This window comes from Ascochyta rabiei, chromosome 2 (genome assembly GCF_004011695.2).
Source record: "Ascochyta rabiei chromosome 2, complete sequence".
NCBI classification, from domain to species: Eukaryota; Fungi; Ascomycota; class Dothideomycetes; order Pleosporales; family Didymellaceae; genus Ascochyta; species Ascochyta rabiei.
In genome coordinates this window covers 2,590,535-2,603,209 of record NC_082406.1, presented here as the reverse complement: position 1 = coordinate 2,603,209, position 12,675 = coordinate 2,590,535, and the positions used below count along the sequence as shown (strand labels likewise).

General features: G+C 52.8%; 6 protein-coding genes across 6 annotated transcripts, besides 4 other annotated features; 3 read left to right on the top strand and 3 right to left on the bottom strand.

Moving 5' to 3' along the window:
* Positions 1 to 301: 301 nt before the first annotated feature.
* EKO05_0001741 (uncharacterized protein) lies at positions 302 to 1,686 on the top strand (the record flags this gene model as incomplete). Its single annotated transcript, XM_038937213.1, has 4 exons — positions 302 to 324; positions 540 to 877; positions 947 to 1,061; positions 1,110 to 1,686. The coding sequence occupies 4 exons, from the start codon at positions 302 to 304 to the stop codon at positions 1,684 to 1,686; spliced, it is 1,053 nt and encodes a 350-aa protein (XP_038802492.1).
* Positions 573 to 607: a tandem repeat.
* An 84-nt stretch (positions 1,687 to 1,770) lies between the features above and the next one.
* Positions 1,771 to 1,803: a tandem repeat.
* Positions 1,804 to 2,473: 670 nt separating this feature from the next.
* EKO05_0001740 (Arf GTPase arf1) lies at positions 2,474 to 3,190 on the bottom strand (the record flags this gene model as incomplete). The annotated part of the gene is made up of 4 exons (XM_038937174.1): positions 2,474 to 2,566; positions 2,620 to 2,685; positions 2,742 to 2,986; positions 3,043 to 3,190. 4 exons carry the CDS (start codon positions 3,188 to 3,190, stop codon positions 2,474 to 2,476), a joined length of 552 nt encoding a protein of 183 aa, XP_038802491.1.
* Positions 3,191 to 3,488: 298 nt separating this feature from the next.
* Positions 3,489 to 3,525: a tandem repeat.
* A 788-nt stretch (positions 3,526 to 4,313) lies between these two features.
* On the bottom strand, positions 4,314 to 7,697 carry EKO05_0001739 (HIR complex subunit; the record flags this gene model as incomplete). The annotated part of the gene is made up of 5 exons (XM_038937408.2): positions 4,314 to 4,417; positions 4,469 to 7,159; positions 7,212 to 7,427; positions 7,502 to 7,576; positions 7,661 to 7,697. The coding sequence occupies 5 exons, from the start codon at positions 7,695 to 7,697 to the stop codon at positions 4,314 to 4,316; spliced, it is 3,123 nt and encodes a 1,040-aa protein (XP_038802490.2).
* A 70-nt stretch (positions 7,698 to 7,767) lies between these two features.
* Positions 7,768 to 7,810: a tandem repeat.
* A 454-nt stretch (positions 7,811 to 8,264) lies between these two features.
* Positions 8,265 to 9,145, bottom strand: EKO05_0001738 (NADPH dehydrogenase; the record flags this gene model as incomplete). The annotated part of the gene is made up of 2 exons (XM_059635742.1): positions 8,265 to 9,068; positions 9,122 to 9,145. The coding sequence occupies 2 exons, from the start codon at positions 9,143 to 9,145 to the stop codon at positions 8,265 to 8,267; spliced, it is 828 nt and encodes a 275-aa protein (XP_059491725.1).
* A 543-nt stretch (positions 9,146 to 9,688) lies between these two features.
* Positions 9,689 to 10,190, top strand: EKO05_0001737 (uncharacterized protein; the record flags this gene model as incomplete). The annotated part of the gene is made up of 2 exons (XM_038937347.1): positions 9,689 to 9,772; positions 9,831 to 10,190. The coding sequence occupies 2 exons, from the start codon at positions 9,689 to 9,691 to the stop codon at positions 10,188 to 10,190; spliced, it is 444 nt and encodes a 147-aa protein (XP_038802489.1).
* Positions 10,191 to 11,542: 1,352 nt separating this feature from the next.
* EKO05_0001736 (uncharacterized protein) lies at positions 11,543 to 12,088 on the top strand (the record flags this gene model as incomplete). Its single annotated transcript, XM_059635741.1, has 3 exons — positions 11,543 to 11,612; positions 11,688 to 11,936; positions 11,997 to 12,088. The coding sequence occupies 3 exons, from the start codon at positions 11,543 to 11,545 to the stop codon at positions 12,086 to 12,088; spliced, it is 411 nt and encodes a 136-aa protein (XP_059491724.1).
* Positions 12,089 to 12,675: the final 587 nt, after the last annotated feature.

Genomic DNA, 12,675 nt, shown 5'->3' with positions numbered 1-12,675 from the left:
ACGAGCAAAATGCGAACAAGGTCAAGGGTCGCGATACGCGTCGGTGAACTGACGGCTCAAGGTGGACAAAGTTCAAAGCTCCGGGCGACAATGAGAGTCGCGCTTGCCCAATACGAGATAGCGTGTCGGCCCCTTCTCGATGCGTTTTGGCCCAAAAAGCTGGCCGCTCGAGACATCGATACGTGTATCACCAACACCAACGCCCCTCGATCCTCTGCATAACGCACTTTTCCGCCTGTCAGCCAGCTAATCACAGTCCAGCACGTCCTCAAAGTGACGGCCTACTCCTCCACAGCCGAACATGGCGTCGTTCTTCTCCAGCGTGTAAGTGCTTGGCGCGGCTCCCTTCCCCAAATGCTCCTGGCTTCCCCCCCAATATCTGGGGCTCGTATGCGTATCTGATACAGGCACCTCGATACTCAAGTTTCACACTCACCGTCTCTCTCGCATGTCATTCCTCTTGCCCTTCTTTTCATCTTCCACACAAAATAAGTCCGGTCTCGGAATTGTCTGGTTCCCTGTTCTAACGTACACCACAGACGCCAAGGGCTAGCTGGCCGATCCAATAAGGGCAACCAGCAGCAACAGCAGCAACAACAGCAACAACCGGGCAAAAGTGGCACACCTCCGCCGACTGGCCAGTACTCGCAATTACCTACATCGCAGCAGGCTCCTCAACCTCCTATGCCTAACTCTCCAGCAATGTCGGCTTCCATGTCATTTGATGCCGGAGCGGAAAGTCCCGCCCAGTCTGGCAATCGCAGACCGCCTTTCTTCTTCCGGGAAGAGTACTCCAACCTGATTGTCAAGGGTAACTTTATGACCTTGGCTGCTAAGCCCAAGCTTGTTGAAGAAGGTGAATGGCTCGCACATCAAGGTAGGTCTTGCTCAATATACAAGCCGATGTTCTTAAATCGAGTCGGAGCTGAGCTGACCATGTGACCAGTCGTCGAACAATATCGACTGCTCGAACAGATGATTGAAGTCATCAAAGTCATCGACGACCGAACAGGCAAGCCTATCTGCAATCCAGATGTCTGCCCAACCATGTCAGCCAGCGGGTAGGTCCTCATATATAACGGCCACTCATGCACACCTAACATCAACAGACACACCTATACCTGGCTAGACAACAACAAGAAGCCTATCAAGATTCCTGCCATACAATACATCAACCTTGTCCAAAAATGGATTGTCGGCAAAATCAACGACTCGAGCATCTTCCCTACAGACACCTCGACAATCACCGCCCCAACCTACGCCTCCGGCTCCGCTACCCCGGGAAACTCAACACCTCAAGCCCTCCCCCCATCCTCTCTCAACGCACCTCTTTCTCAGCTCGCCGGTCGCGAATGGCTGGGCAAATCCTCCGGCTTCCCCGAAAACTTTGAGTCGGACATCAAGAGCATCTACCGCCAGATGATGCGGTGCTACGCACACATCTACCACGGACACTGGCTAGAGCCGTTCTGGAATGTGAGCGCGTACAAGGAGCTCAACACATGTTTCATCCACTTCATCAACGTCGGCCGTCTATTCGGACTCATTGGTGACAAGGAGATTGAGCCCATGCAACCGCTTGTCGACTTGTGGACAGAGAAGGGGCTTTTGACTGCAACTGTCAAGACGGAACAGGCACCGCCGAGGAGCTCAGGAGGTCCAAGTGCCATTTCCGCTGCTGCGTAGGCAATAGTAACAGGACGCCATTTGACATGGTAGATTTCAAGCGGTCTGAGACCAAAGAGCCCCGTTGTATGGCTTTGCGCAGGGTTTTTTTCCTTTTTTTTTTTTTTTTTCTTTCTTGATTGGCGTTCTGGAACCAAATAAGCATGCATAGCATAGAACAATGAAGAAGGAAACATGAACGCATGCTGCAAGCTGCATGCTGCATTTCGGGCTGTTCCATGGCATGTCTCTGCTGAGTCTGCTCGTCGTTCAGTCGGTCTGCAAGTTCGGATGATTCAACGTCATTACGTGATTGCGGCTCGATAAGCCAGGTTCTCCTTGTTAGAGCAGAGACCCTAGAATTAGTGCGGGGTGAGTTTCCAACTTTCCAGTTCTTGTCCGTGAGGCTGTTTTGCATCTAAGCTTTTCAGGAAGCTGACGACGACACCAGATTCAACAAGGTGGACGGATGTTCGCGAGTCAAAGCAGTCTATAGCAAACGAGGCTCAAATTGGATAGTAACACGTAAAAGTAACCAGAGAGACTGTTTCCGTTTGGCACCACCAACGATCCGTGAGACGCAAATCAGATCCGTATCGCACCGCATTGCATTTCACACAAACTCCAATGGTGAAAAGGGAATGTGTCCGCTCCACCACCCATTCGTTAAACATCAATGCACGCATTCCTGGGAGAATCCATGACCGAGACCGGACTCGGCCTCGACATGGAGAGAGGTACTATTTGGGGTATGCCTGGGCTGGCAGATGTTGACATTGTCGCGTCGCTACGTACGGGGCGTGGAGACTTAGTTGTGGCCGGCCTTGCGGAGAGAGTTGGACAACCACTCAAGGCCCTCGTACAGACCGTCACCGGATGTAGCGCAAGTCGACTGGATGTACTGTGAAGACGGGTCAGCACTTGATCGGCCTATCATGTTCAAGATCGACTTACCCAGGCGCGTTGTCGGAGGCTGTGAAGACCAAGCTTGTCGGTGATCTCAGCAGCGTTCATGGCGTTCTAGAATGTGGTGTCAGCCAGGGTCAAGGTAGTTTTGCGTGGGGGCATGTGCTTACGGGCAAATCCTGCTTGTTAGCGAAGACAAGGAGAAGAGCGTCCCTCAGCTCGTCCTCGTTCAGCATTCGCTGGAGTTCCTCGCGCGCCTCAACAACACGATCGCGATCGTTGCTGTCGACGACGAAGATGATACCCTGGGTGTTCTGGAAGTAATGCCTCCAGAGAGGACGGATCTTGTCCTGACCACCGACATCCCACACGGTGAACGAGATGTTCTTGTACTCGACTGTCTCGACGTTGAAACCTGGGGCGGCTGTCAGCGCATTATTCGTGATCGCACTAAGGAGGGCAGCGACGCACCAATGGTGGGGATAGTGGTGACGATTTCACCGAGCTTGAGCTTGTAGAGAATTGTCGTCTTTCCGGCAGCGTCGAGACCGACCATCAGAATGCGCATCTCCTTCTTTCCCCATAGCTTATCGAAAAGCTTCGAGAATGTGAGACCCATGTTGGCGGCGGGTGTGTGGTGTGTAAGAGGAGAGGTGTGTGGAGGCGGTGAAAAGACCCTCGAACCTGGAAAGGAAGAAAGTTAGACCTGAAGCCCATAACGCAGTCGGGAGGTATCAAGAGCGGCAGGGGAGTGCCCTTGGGGGTGCGTTGTCGGTGCAGGGCTGTATTGAGCGCCTGATGCGGGATGCAGCGCCGTTCACGCCTGAGAGGGACGAAGCGTGCTGCGCGGATGCACAAAGGCCGAGCAGTGGCGCGGAGCGGCAGCGATTGACTTACGGAAAATGTTCAAGAGAGCCTGTGCGTGTTGGTGATGGTGTGGGTGGGTTGACGGTGCAGTCTAATTGATGCACAGGAAAGGGCTGGGTTGATGAGACGTGTGGACTTGAGGAGGCCTGTGCACCGCCACTGACACGTGACAGGCTTCGGGGAGCGCTTATCGAGTTTGATGGTGGAGTTGCGGTGAAACGGACAGGATAGCTGCTCTACTGCGCGTCCGTGCCTCTCTTATGAGCATCTATCACAATATTGACACGTTGTGGTTCCCCCCGACGCGGAAGCTGGAACTCACACAGGCAGCCGTCTTGTTTCGGGCGATCTCTGCCCCAGTATCCACTCGTGCATTGCGTGTTGAGGGATCCACATCTGTTCGCGCGTTTGGCCGAGCCAAGGCGAATGGGAAGTGAACATGAAAAGAGCACATCTTCACCGCATCTGCTGAGCACGCTGGAAATACAGCAACGTGTGCTCTTCTAGCCTTGCGTGATGAGCTCATCTTCCGGCGATAGCATGATACAGTCAGGCAGCGGCTTCAGGATCTGGTAGGCAACAGCTTTCGCATGTCAGGATCACGACTGGAGCATGCGCCCGGAGATATTCACTGTATTGTGTGTCGCCGGGTGACCTCTTCGACGCACCCACAGCTTCCTGTTAAAAACCTTGAAAGTACACTTCCGCTCTAGCCATGGCCGCTCGTCGCTGCACCGGACGCCTTGCAATTCATAACCCATCTAGCCCAAAGACAGACGTGCGCGCCTATCCATGCTTTTGATACAATACCAACCCTAAACAAGATGCTAAGCCAGAAAACAACGCCAGCAAGACAAAACATAAGATGAGCAACCCTACAGATCGGTGACCATAGCCTCGTCCTGCTGCTGATGCTCATGAACGATACCAAGAAGACGTGCATATGGTACAGTGATGCGCTGGAGGTCGCGGTGTTTACCTGCGTATGTGTCAGTTGATGGCCCATAGGAAATCACAGGGTTGAGCTTACCAAGGATCAACACCGCTTCTTTCAAGAGATCCTCCTTCTTCCATCCGCAAACGCTGTTGTCTGTCGTATCTGCGTCCTTGCTTTCACCTTCATCCTCAGCAAGAAGATCGCCAGACAGGCTTCGCAGTAGTTCCTCGATCTTGCCCTTGAGCCCCTCAGCACCAATGCGTTTAACATACATGGCCAGGTAGATCTTGAACTCTTCACGCGCCCCCAGTGTCTTAGCTGCAGCGACTCTGTTTTCAAGATGTGCGACGCTAACACAGCTTTCAAAGGTCTCGTATCCCTCCGCAGAGATGAGCGCTTTGATAAGACGTTGAAGATAGAACGCTCGGCCCTGGAGCAAAAACTGGTTTGTCGTGTTGCGTTCCAGCGACGGTATAATACCCGCTGATATGTTCTCCAAGGAGACTTGGTCATCCTTCTCTTTCGGAGCATTCTTCTCCTGTGACGATCGTATGTTACCGAGAGAAGAATCCGTAGTATTCCAGTACTGGCTCCCAACAGCGAACCATGGTTCTGATATCCGTTGCCAGATGTACATGTTGGGGTTGTACGTATAGCCATCACCGTTCGACATGGCAATGATGATCCTGCCTTCAGAGTTGAGGCGCGCAAACACAATACCAGGAGATTTTGTGAGATGAGGACCTTGGGTGTGCGCCGCAACGTCTAGGATTGGTGCGACTGAGATTGGTGGATGAGGCGCAGACATGTCCTTAAGATTCCACACATAACACATACCGATTGCTGATATGGCCATCAACCACCAGCCACGACAATCCATGATAACAGGTTGTGCTTCCAGGATCATGGCGTTGAGCGTTCGACGACCTGCTGGTGACCATGCATACACAGATCCGTCTTCACAAGCTGCTGCGAAGAAGTTGGTATTGCCAGTCACCAGAAGTACTGCCTTTGGTAGGTAATCCTGCCATAGTGCTTGGCCTTTTTTCGTACAGCTTATTCTCACAGGGTCATGGTCTTGGAATCGACCCGTGCGAGATGGTCCAGTAGCGTTTCGCGCTTCCAGTATGACTGTGTCTGTAAGTTCGGCCTTCCCTGTATTGGGGTCGACTCCATTCTGCTGCGGCGGTTCGCTGCCATCCATCGTGCGGACAATGACACTCCTGACTTTGGGCACTGCGAGTCGCACCTGGCTGACGCTCAGTGAAGGACTTACGATGGCCGGTCGCAAGACTTTAGCAGGTTCGTGTTCAGCACTCTTTGAAGCAGCAGCAGCAGGAGGCACGAGACCGTTCTCACTGTTGAGCACGATAGCAGCACCACCTGATCGAACGGTAGCGGCTAGTCTTCGCTCGACTTGTCGGTCCTCATCGCCCTCGATCTCTGCAAACTTTCTCTTGTTGCCGACCAGCATGGATGCGAGTCCACCCTTGGGAAAACCATCGTATGGCTTCGAGAGGTCCAATATATTGTGTGGGTTGTCGCTTCTGCCCACTGATGTGGTTGCTGCAGAGAGCAATTGCGTCTGTGGTAACGACGATGCGCCAACACCTGACGATGAAGAGACAAGCATCGGTGCTATACGCTTTTTGCCCTCTTTGGTCACCGTCACTCGCTGCTTGAGCTTCTCGACTCGCTGGTCTGCAGGAGGCTCGGCCGGCGCTGCTGGCGCAACTGGAGTGGCGGCTCCGTTCGTGAGAGCTGCTGATGGCGATACGCCGTTGGTGCCATTCGTGGTGATCGTTGGAGGCTGTACTGCACCGCCGTCACCCATCAGTGCTCCCATGCGACCCTGTACGCCCTTCAGCTCTCCACTTTTAGCACTTTCTTCGAGTAGCAGTGCATCTGTGCCTTCGACGATCCCAACTCTTCGACCTGCACCAAATTTCGATAACGTTTTGTCGTTCTCGTCCAACGATGCAGGGTAGCCAAGCTCCCCAGTCTCAAACACCAGCGTCAGGATACTGCCGTCCAGACTCGTAGCGTACAAGACCTCTCCGCCTGGTGCCCACGCCAGATCTGAGATGGACTTGCCGGCCAATTCTTGTGAGATCATGAAGGGTCTGGGAAAGCTCGTATTCCATACACTCAGGCACTTGTCTTGGCCTGCGCAGGCGACGATTGTCACCGTCGGTTGGTACACAGTGCCATCAATCTCTTTGGGTGGGTCCTTGTAGAACAGTCGGGGCGAGAAAGCAGCTACCTCCACTGGCCCTTCGTGACCGACCAGGCTGATGTCGCCGTCCCATGTTCCACGGGCAAGGATTGCAACAGAGCTCACTGGTCCGTTGGTAGCGTTCGCAGCGGCGATGTGAGCTCCATCTGGCGACCAAGAGCAACGACGAAAGTAGGTGGTAAGAGGCGAGGTTTGGAACGGCGTGGTAATGGTGTGTTCGAGCATGAAGTTGTTGACTTGGTCCTGCTGGGTAGCATTCGATGGCGGAGAGTTGAAACGGTAGACTTTGATGGTACGGTCGTCGCTTGCAGTCGCAAAGTACTTGTTCGCGGGGTCGAACGTGATGCCCTTGACGTGACTCTGGTGATTTGACAGCGTCTTCAGTTTCTCGAAGGAGTGCCCTGACCAGACCACTACTTTTGAATCCAATCCCACTGATACCAGGATGGACGAATCAAAAGACCAACCAATGTCCTGCACATCGTTGTCGTGACCAATGAGGCGGCGAATGACGCGCCAGTTCTCGACGGGCGGCGCTTCGTTTGAGCCTGTAGGTTGTCATCAGCACTCGTCTTGCGCCTTCCGAGCTCGTCCACCCACCAAAAGCAGCATGTGTAGGTGCGTTCGGATCTAGCGCATAGACACACACGATCTTGTCGTCTGCACCGGATGCTAGATATTTGCCGTTCGAGGAGAATCGCACCGCGTGGATCGTGCCCGAGTGGTGGCTAACAGCTGCGAGCTGCCTCGGTTTGGTGTATTCAGGATTGTTCGAATTCAGAATGGCTTCGGTGGACCATATTCGCACGTAGCCGTCTAGTCATCCCAGTCAGTGAGGTTGTTGGGGGCGGCGCATCATGCATGCGCTCTCCAGCGGTGGGTGTACGGACCTCCGGCGGCGGTGACAAGGCGCTTTCCATCGGGCGAGACATGGCAGCTGTATACTTCAAAGTCCTTCAGATCACCTGTTGTGCGCGGAGAAGGTCAGTGGAAGGTTCAAAGTTGCGACGGGAGCTCCATCTAGCTTCAACGCGATCGGGTTCACGTACCTGGGTGGGTCAACCACTGCGGCTTGATCAAATGCATGATCGCATACGGTGTGTTGGTGAAAGAAGCGTGCTATCACGCAACCATGGGTGTCGGTGCACGGTGCAAGGGTGGCAGTGGATGGTGGTGGTGATGGTGGTGAGGTGGTTGTGCACGTCTTGGGTTGGCGCGACAGCTGTCTGGCGTCGGCGTTGGCGACGCGAAGTTCAAGGCACGTTGAGCAGGGGTCCATTAAGGTTTAGGTGCATGCGCCGATCTCTAAAGTGGAGTGGGCTCTGCATGCACTTGTTCATTGCAGAGTTCACGTGGAGACCGCTGGCTATAGCATCGCTCTATGCAGCTCTCGTCTGATCTATGTACGCCCACAAGGCGCTCCGTCGCGCCTTGTTATCCACTTCGATCCCAAGAATTGGGTAGGACGAGGGTCGCATTCTAGGATGCGACGAGGCCCAGATGAGTCGTTTGGTGCACTTCGATGCTCTTTTCGTGGGACGGCCGGCACCAGACTGATCTGTTGCGTTGAGTGGAGCTCTCTCGTGATGAGCAGACTTGTCGTCTATTGCCAGCATATTTCATAGTTGCGCCATTCTCCGCCACTTAGCTTTCTCATACCTTGATCTTCTTCCTTTTCTTGAATATGACAGCTGGTGCAGATGGTGTATCTTCCTCTTGCTTCACCGGCGCCGTCGCAGCACTGGCTGCCGCTTCTTCTGCTGTGGGTATATCCTGCAACGTCTTCGCAGCCTCTTCGTCCTTCACCGGGTCTTCTGCCTTGACACTCGGGTCTTCTTTGACCTCCGGAGTGCTTTTCGTTCCAAGCAAGCTCTCAATCTCCTCGTCTTCGCCTTTACTCCCAGGAAAGGGCTTGTAGGTATGCCCCCAGCCTTTCTTCTTGCTGATCACGCCCTCTGCTGCTATCCGATCTTCTTCTGTCTCGTCGATCTTCCGTTTGTGCACACCCTTGTTCAACTGCTTCTCCTCAAACTGCCCCTTCTCATTGACCTCTCCCACCAACTTCTTGGTTACTACCTTCCATTCTCCAGCCATACCCATATCTTGCCGTGCTTCTTCAGGCAGCGCGACACCCATGGCCGCTAGCTGCTCCCATTGCCTTTTCCTGTCCTCGACGGTTGCCTTCTTCTGAGGTTCTCTCTTTGCGAATGTGGCTTTGTCGCCCACGCCTGCTGCAACGGATGGGCCTGCGCCACTTGCACCAGGCACAAGCCCGTTCAGACGCGCAACTTCGGCCTTTGCTTGCGCTGCCTTGCGCGATTCGATTTCCTGCTCGCGATGCAGGCTCTTGAGCGATCGCCGGATGTTGCCTTGGTGGCGGCCGGTAGCTTCGTGCTGTTGCTTCTCGAATTTGGTATCTTTGACAAAGACTTCGCAGTATTTGCACCAATACTTTGGCTGAGAGCCTGTCAGCGGCTAGATCCCACACAATATACGCAATGCATGCTCACCGTTGATTTCCAGTATTCTGCCATGTTGCTTATGTAGGTCGAAGATGACGCAGGCGTAGCGATGGGAGTGTCCAGCATCCACTTCTAGATAGCCCGGATATCCCGGTTTGGTTTCCGAGTATTGGGAAGATTACAGGTCTTGGCATGCTTACTCATGTGTAAGCGAGCGGGAGCGTGCCAAAGAGATGTAGATGCGAAGTTCGGTTCAAATATAGAGCTTAGGCCCGATCTGCACACTAAGCCTTACATGTTGCTGCTCTGTAACCTGTATGGCTCGCGTCTGTTCCCGGGATAGTTCGTTATTTTTCGAACATCCTGAATACATCGCCACGTAAGCGCGAGAAAGAATGGAAATGCAGGCTGCGGGAGGGCTAGGCCAAACCAGGAGCGTGCTGGCTGCGGAGAACACCTCGGCCCCGGATTGGAGCGTTGGAGCCTGGAGCTTCGCCAACTTGGTACTCTGGACTTCACCACAACCTGATCATACCTGCTCTTTGCCCCACCCAGACGCCTCCACGCCCTATAGCTCTTCTCCAACCCCCGAAGTTGTCGACAGTAAGTTTAAACATGGCTTCCGTTGCAGTAGGCCTCGACCGAACCAGGCTCCTCAAGCCACTCATCGTGCTGGCAGGATGGACTTTCGTGCAGGAGGTAAGCTTGTCCATGCACACCACCCAGTAGCCGGAGTTATGTTGCTCATCAGCCCCAGGCCTGGATGTACGCGACCCGGATTCCTGCCATGTCCAAGTACAACATCAACCCCGACGAGAAGACGGTCAGCGGTGATATGAAGACCAAGATCCCTATCGAGGTCCGCCGCATTGCCGACAACTACAACCACTTGCACGAGCAGCCGCAAGTCTTCTATGCCGTTGCTATTACTCTTGCTCTGCTTGGTGACAACCACGAGTACACCTACCTTGCTGCCTGGGGCTACACTGGGCTGAGAATCGTACATTCCGTGTTCCAGAGTCTGATCAACAAGGTGCTTGTCAGGTTCTACATCTTCGGCACCAGCTCCGTTGTGCTGGCAGGTCTCACTGGCCGTGCTGCGACACTGCTTTTCTGAGCGGACCATTAGCGGTACCCATGTTGAGGGACGGATGTTGCATCGGCAGACTGACCAAACAGCTCATCGTTAGTATTGAGCAAGACGGCTGTGGGAATTTGGGCATCTATGTACTGGAGACGAACCACATTTCTAATGGCAGAGTTCGCGGACATTCTTGTCTCTCTATACTTCGACCGTCTTACAAGATGGTGTTCAGTCCCAGCCGGATGTGTCGCCTGTCGAACCACGCATTGTGCGACTAATACACGATCATGCAACCGATCGAATTACCCTTTGTTGTCTTGACCGTTGTTTCCAGTAGTTCTTCGACTGACCAAATACACCTATCTCAGAGTCGCTCAGGTTGATTAGTGTGGTTTCGTTTAAAAAACGATGTGCTCGAGTTTGTCATTGGTGAATAGAGAGGTCTTTCATTATGTGATCAACGAGTATTCACTCATCCCAACCACCCCAATCGTGCTGAAGCTGACGCACCAACCTTTCTGATACTACCAAGGTTCGACAGGACTTGACTTCTACAATTCAGAGTAGCTTCGTATTTGGTCAACCGTTGACATCTTACGCCCAAATCTCCACTTGTACTCTCCCCCAAACATGAATTTCAACTGCCACCTGGTCAAAACATACTCCATCATGGATGGGCTAGCCAAGGCTAACGTCCAAAATACTAAAGCTCTCCGGCGCAAAATCATCGCCGTAGCACAGCAGCAGGCCTCACTTCCTCCTGGCACCACCTCTACTAGAATGGCAATTTCTGCATCCAGCACGTCAGACAAGCTGGAGGACCTGGATACATTGCACAAGCTATTTTCCATGCACCCTTGGCTAAAGGTGACTATAGTGAGCATCAGGTTGTCGTTGGTACAGGTACGAGCGAGGATGGTGTGCTTTGGTGCACGGAGGAGTCTGATGACGGTATTTGAAGACAGATAGCGTGATGGTCAGGTTCAAGTTGTTGGTGCGTACGCGAAGGAGATTGCGGATAGAGAAGGGGAAATATGCAATGGCGCTCTATGGTATGTTGGTCATTGCAACCCTCTTCATTTAATTCACCAGCGAGTAGCTTATGTTCATCTCAGATGGCATACACAGTAACCAAAACCAACTTTGGCTTGTGAAGGGTTGTTCGAACGATTTCGATGCAGAGAGAATTATCCCTCACGAAAGGTCGTTATGTTGAAACCCCCAATATTTGCTCTAACATGTTTGTGTACAAAGACGACATGTCTGTTACAAAGACACATTAGCAATCTTTGCGTCGACCTATGTGACACAAATAAACCTTCTCTACATCTTATAGCTGTCCACTTATTCTGATCCTCACATTTCTCCACTAAACAAGCATCAAGATGAGCACCATGGACGGTCTCCCCCGCGACAAAGTAAGCTTCGTAAAAGACATCAAAGACTTGATCATCTGTAAGCACTCCAGAACGCCACGTGCATCCATCGTCATCTCCAACCTTTGGAATACCACCATACTAAGACACCAAGCTCAACTGCAAGCCCTCTGCGGCCCCAGCCGTCCCGACTTCGGCAAATTCGACGTCATGTACTTCAAATCAGGAACCAACCCACCGCTGTACGTCGCTCGAGCCATCGCCTACAGCCGCGTGGGCGGCCTAACCGACTCGCATCACAAGTGGACGAACCTGGTGCAAGGCGACAACCGGACTTCGGTGTTCGCGGCATACGAGGATCTCTGGAATACGCTGAATGCGATGACAAGCCAGGACATGAAAGGTTGGAGCCACCCCATGAGAACGGAGGGGCTTAGAGCGGAAGTTGCTAACGCTGCAGCAGATATGGCGATGGGTGAGAATACGGATCAGATGCTGCAGATGCGCATGCAGGGGCCTGTGCAGGATCTTAGTGGACTGCCGTATCTGGAGTAGGTTGGTCTGCTTGTGTTTTTGCGTGTGGAAACTGTGCACTATTGGAGGGTCGTTTGCTTGACTTGTGAGCCTCTGATGGTGTACGATCAACTTCTGAACCCGCTTCTGCCGTCAGATCCACAAAATATCTGTCTGTCCGATCACTACGTCAAAATCGGGATGGAAAGCTCTATAGTTAGGTGATTGTGCCAGGATCAGTCAAATCCAGTGTACCTTGCTTTTGCGAGCCATGTATGCTGCTTGAAAGTCGTTCTGGGAAGAGCCCAGTGAGTGAGATAGTCATGCTCATTTGTTTGTTCTCAAAAGCTGGCTATGCGGACGGCAATTACTCCAAGCGTAGATGTGCGAAATGGTCGGGCTACGTTTCCTGTACTGCATGATGTAACATGCAAGTGGTGGGCCGAGCAGAGACTTCGAGATGAATACTGAGAAGCGAATTAGATTGTGCTTGCGTAGACAGCCAGACCCAAGCATATCAAGGCAATCATATCCATTCATTCTATTTGATCGAAGCTCTCATGCAGTGCGTGGTGCTAAGCCCTAGGTGATCGGCGTCAAAGTGCATTCCGGTGCCCTCGGAAAAGTAT